This window comes from Octopus bimaculoides, chromosome 8 (assembly GCF_046866305.1).
Source record: "Octopus bimaculoides isolate indiv1 chromosome 8, ASM4686630v1, whole genome shotgun sequence".
In the NCBI taxonomy this organism is placed as follows: Eukaryota; Metazoa; Mollusca; class Cephalopoda; order Octopoda; family Octopodidae; genus Octopus; species Octopus bimaculoides.
In genome coordinates this window covers 78,214,263-78,219,907 of record NC_142935.1, presented here as the reverse complement: position 1 = coordinate 78,219,907, position 5,645 = coordinate 78,214,263, and the positions used below count along the sequence as shown (strand labels likewise).

The window sequence follows — 5,645 nt, the reverse complement described above, 5'->3', positions numbered from 1 at the left end:
TGATAAAAATCAGGGGTGCGACATATCCACTCAACATCACAGGGATCTGAAGTAGATGGTAGCATATCACTTGTCTAGGCGTGTACCCTGGACTTTTCAATTTTCAAAGTTTTTTTTTCTTTTTATTGGTTTCAGCTCACCACCATTTTGCTACACTGTTATTATTGAGAGCTGCCTCTGATATGTGGCATATAGTGAAGGGAGTTTAATGTCATTGCCCTCATTTGCACCCCTTGCCACGAGGTAAGTTCATCTGGGACTCTCGACAGGAAGAGGTCCAGTTTTGTTTTGAAAATACCTACATCCACTTTGTGTAGGTCCCTCAGGCTCTTTGGGAGAATATTAAAAAGCTGTGGGCTCTTGAAACCCAGGCTGTTGCAGTAACTGGTCCTGAAATGTGATGGCACTGTTGGGATCTTTGGCACTGTACAGTGGTGACCCATTCTGGCATTTGTGTAGCTTTGAATGCCATAATTTGGCACAATCCCTTCCAGGATCTTCCAGATGTATGTTACTGCATATCTCTTCCACCTTTGCTCCAGGGAGTAAAGTCTTAGCTGTTTCAGCCTACTCCAGTAGCTGAGCTGTTGCAATGAGACAATCTTTATGAAGCTTCACTGGATTGCTTCAAAATCTGCTGTTAATTTTACACTGTGGGGTGATCATAGTTGGGAGCAGTAGTCTAGGCAGCTGAGGATGAATGTCCTCCAGAGGACTATCATGGTTTCCTTCTCTCTGCTTCTGAAGGTTCTCGGGATCCATCCAGCCAGCTGTCTGCAGTTTGTCGCCATCTTGGTAATGTGCACTTGGAAAGAGGTATCATCATTCATGTTGATACCCAGGTCACGCACTGATTTAAGTTTTGGAATTGTAGTCCCCACCAAGGCCAGTGTACCCTGTAAGTTTTACATTCAGTTTTGGGTGCTGGTACTGCAGGGCTTGGAATTTTCCTGTATTAAACTGCATATTGTCCTCAGCCCATCTGTAAATTGCATCCAACTCCTGCTGCAGGTGTGCAACATTACTAGGGTTTTGTACTTTTTGCAAGATTTTCATATCGTCTACATAGCTAGCAAGGGTAGCTGAGGGCATATCTGAGAGGGTCATTGTGAAAAGCAGTGGTTCCAAGACGGTGCCCTGTAGAACATCACTCACTATTTATGTTTCCTTTGAGGTGGCTCCATTGGCCACCACTACCTGACTTCTACCTTTCAGAAAGTCAGGTATGCCAAAATCGTGCACTTTGTGGCATATCATACCATGATCAACTTTATCAAAAGTTTCTGCAAAGTCAAGGTATATTCCATCCACATTTGAGTTGTCGAGTGACTGCTTCAACATCCAATCATAGTCTGTAGGAGCAGCTCCTACCTGGTTGAAAACCATGTTGGGTATCACTCAGCAAGTCAGTTTTTTTTTAAGGATTGTGATTAATTTCCCTCTGACTATTTGTTCTATGACTTTGCTGATGTATGAAATCAAAGAGATAGGCTTATAATTTTTGGCTTCTGCTCTGCTTCCTCCTTAATGGATTGGGCATATTATTCCCTCCTTCAATTTGTTTGGCAGCTTGCCACTTCCAAGAAAACTCTGGAAGAGAATCTGTAGTGGTTTTGCCAGGACACATTTGCACAATTTGAGGAAGATTGCTGGGAAACCATTAGGGCCAGCAGTTGAGTTTGCCTCCACCTCATCTATGGCTAGTATTTAATCTTCTTCTCCAACATCAGTGTAATCCATCATAACTGCCACGCTGGTTATAGGTGAGCCAGCAAAGAAATCCACTGGTTAATCTCCATCAGTGTTGTTTTTAGGTGGGAACTTTCACTAGTTTTGAGCTGTTGGTTGAAACGATTTGCAACTTTTATCCGTCATCCCATGGAATCCTCTCTTCTCCCTTGGAATCCCGTTCCTTTTTGTGTTGGCCTTGTGCTCTGGAACATATATGTAGCATATGGCTTGCATAACAGATATGAGTCTGGTGTATAGAGATATTTTGGTCAGTCCTGTCTGAAGATCTCTTTTTGGATTGATTTCCAGTCCACTTTGTGGAAGTTCAGATTGGAGAAATTTTGGGTGCTTCCTTTTGGCTGTATGTCTGTGGCTACTTTTGGTCCATACATAGACAGCTCTATTATGTTGTGATCCGAAATTGATGTTGAAGAAGGTAGCAAAGTTTGCAGTTTCTCTGTACCAAAATCTTGAAAAAGAATTGTGTGGTTGGGTCATAAACCTCAGAAATAATGATCTCACTGTAACCAGACTTTTAATAAGAATCAAAACCTTTCAGTTTGCCTTACAGTTCCATCTTATGCAATTTAAATTCTCAGCAGAGTGGTGTACCAGATTTATGAATAGATGTGGATTGACACTACGCCAAAAACCTCACATCACTCAAAAACTGCCAAAAGACATTCATGAAAAAATTCATAATTTTGCTAAGTTTGTTCTGAAGGAACGTAAAATGTTTGAGTTCTCCCTAGAAAATATTGGAAATATGGATGAATCTCTCATGTATTTCAATATGCCGGGACACACTATTGTAGACAGAATGGGAAAAAAAACTGTTACAGTAAAGACTACAGAGTGTGAGAAACAACATTTCATTGCAATGCTAGCCTGTCAAGCTGATAGAAAAAAGCTTTGTCAAATGATTATCTTCAAAAAGAAGAATATGTCGAAGGATTGAACTTAGTTGTAGAATGGGTGAAGAAAGTATGGGGCACTATCCCTGAAGAACTTCAAAAAATGTGACATCTCAAATGCCATGGATGGCACTGAAGATAGTGTGGTGTATGAGGGTGTGGTTGATTCAAGCATGGAAAATACAGAGAATGAGGATGGAGATGAACAAAACTGATGAATAGCTGAGTGACTACTATGACATGGCCACTGATTGCTACACAGTAACTGAGGAATTAATGAACAGAATGTTTGACAGTGATGATGAAGAAGAATATTTAACAAATATTATGTTTACGTTAAAAAGAGCCATGTAACTCCCCAGATTATAGTGCAACCTATCTGTGAGTCAACTGCAAATACCTACTTTGGCAGCCCCAAACTAAGGGTGCAACCTATCTGCAGGTATATACAGTAGTTCCTTCTTTTCAGGAAGAGAAGAAATTTTTGAAGACAAAAAGGAGGAGCTATCACAGTCACTCAAAAATTCACAATTAAGTAATTAGCAGGTTGAAGTAACTGTTAGCATTTACTCCACTGTTGTGTTTAAGTGTAGATGGTGTCCCTAGATAGTTTTCCTCAGCCATTCTATAAAGAGACTGATGTGGTAGAAAGACTTAACACTGATATATACAAATCTTCTAAATTTATGGAATCAAGAACAACAGGACATTTACCTTCTGTACTCATCATCATCATTTCATTTAACCCTTTAGCCATATCCAGCCAAATATTCTACCTATTTTATATTCAAACTGTCAAGATCCAGCCTCTTACACCTACCATATAATGTCATTTAAAAAATATACAATCATATCATTGAAATCTCAAACATATGAAATTATACAGGATTAATTCAAAACAGTGTGAATAAATAAGCATTATATTTGACAGAGTAATCTGAATGCTAAAGGGTTAATGTTTGTATTTCTATGTTAGCATTCCTTAGACAGGAGGATATTGAAGCAGGATTATTGAGGCCACATGTTCTTGCTTGCCAACCTTTTACCTGTTCTACAAGTAAGGTTTCACTTTTATTTCAGAGAAATTCAAAAACATAAGGCTAGTGATTTGTTGACAAAGAATATCAATAAATGTCACTGTTTGTAGTTTTTGTCTTGTAAACATTCGCACACTCACAATGTACACAAAGCTTCTTTAAGTTTCCTTTATCAAATTCATTCACAAAACTTTGGTTGACCCAGTGCTATAGTAGATGCTGCCCCATGAGATTGAACCTGAAGCCATATGTTTGAGAAGCGAACTTCTTAACCACACAGCCATAACTGAGAAAGTTAATAACAAAGATCATTTATTTCAAAATCTTGATTTCTAGTTTTTTGAGAGGATATATCTTGAAATAAGCCCCAGTATATCACTGATACTAGTTTTATTTATGCAAGTGTAATATACATAACTGTCAGACTTATTTAAATTTAATATTCAAATGTACTATGACAACACTGATGTTATGTTTCTGATGATCCTTTATTTTAATAATAATTCTAATTGTGGCACAAGGTCAGCCATTTTGAGAGGAGGGTCAAATCGATTACATCAACTTCAGTACTTGACTGGTACTTTATTTTATTGACTTCTGAAAGGATGAAAGGTAAAGTTGACCTCAGCAGTATTTGAATTCATAACATTTTGAAGAAATGTTGCTAAGCATTTTGTGCAACATGTCAGTGATTCACTGCCTTAATAATAATAATAATAATAATAATAATAATAATAATAAACTAAATTCTGACTCAAGACCAGCGATTTCAGTGGAGGGTTAAGTCGATTACATCAACCCCAGTATTCAGCTGGGTACTTACTTACTTCATCAACCCCAAAAGGCAAAGTCAACCTCAGCGGAATTTGAACTCAGAACATTATGATGGATGAAATGCTAATGATTCTGCTTCTTTTGTATCAAATTTGATCTGAATGAAATTTTCACTTTTTTCTTCCCTTTTTTCTTACCATTTCCACAGTACCATAAATGGCCGAATTGACCAGGTGAACAAAGTATTGGAACTGGTAAGAGAGACCACTGGTATAGCACAGTACAATGCCCTTGATAAATGGACGTCACAGCTGCACTCATTACACCAGACAGTCATTAACAAGATGGCCTAAATTAGAATAACACAAGGGGTTCTTTTTGTTTGGTTTTGTTTTTACTTTTTTTTTCCTCTCCAGGTTTTCATTTTGTTCAGATATTAAAAGAAATCTAAAACAAATTCGTACCTGTAATTTACCTTGCTACAATAAAACTGTTTTCTTTTAAAATGTGTTTTTATGATCTTTGGTTTACTGTTGAAGACTTCCTGTGGTTTCTAACTGCCATCTGTCCCTTTGCATTTAGGAACTGATGTGGTTAGAAATTCATTTAGTAATGTTCTTTTTTTTTTTTGATTTTCAGCTGGTTGCAACACCAAAGATAATGACTACTCATCTACATTCTTTCAATAGACCAAATAATACACTTGATATTGATAACATGAGGATCAACGCTAGGGTGGTTGACCACAAAACCATAGCAACATATCAAGAATGGATTGGTTGCTAAACTGTCATAAATGGGATGTTTACTGTGCCAGAAGTTAATATGACTGGTAGATATTGGAGTCATATAGGATAGCTTCAAGAAGGTACTTCATGAATATGGGTGCTCTGTTTTTCTTAACTGTAAAATGGCAATCAAATGTTACGTGGATTGACTGAATAGATATCACATATAGTTATATTGACATTATTTAAATGTAGCTACATTAATATTGTTCTGGTCACTTGACTAGAGTATCTGATGCAGCTACATTAAATGACATTGTTATGGTCAGTTGACCAGAATGTATTGTAGCTTCATGTGCTTTATTATAGTAAGGGTTGTAAAGATGATATCAGATATACCACAAATAGCGATATAAAGTTAACATTTATTTGTACCATATTGTGTGATGCTAACATTCTTC

At 37.3% G+C, this 5,645-nt stretch overlaps 1 protein-coding gene across 1 annotated transcript in view; it reads left to right on the top strand.

The window, feature by feature from the left end:
• Nucleotides 1-4,962, top strand: part of LOC106872704 (COP9 signalosome complex subunit 2) — an 80,439-nt gene extending 75,477 nt beyond the window's left edge. Inside the window, exon 13 of the mRNA XM_052970193.2 lies at nucleotides 4,665-4,962. Coding sequence (XP_052826153.1) covers nucleotides 4,665-4,809 — 145 coding nt within the window. The 3' untranslated portion in view covers nucleotides 4,810-4,962. The remainder of the gene's footprint in view (nucleotides 1-4,664) is intronic.
• The last annotated feature ends 683 nt before the right edge of the window (nucleotides 4,963-5,645 follow it).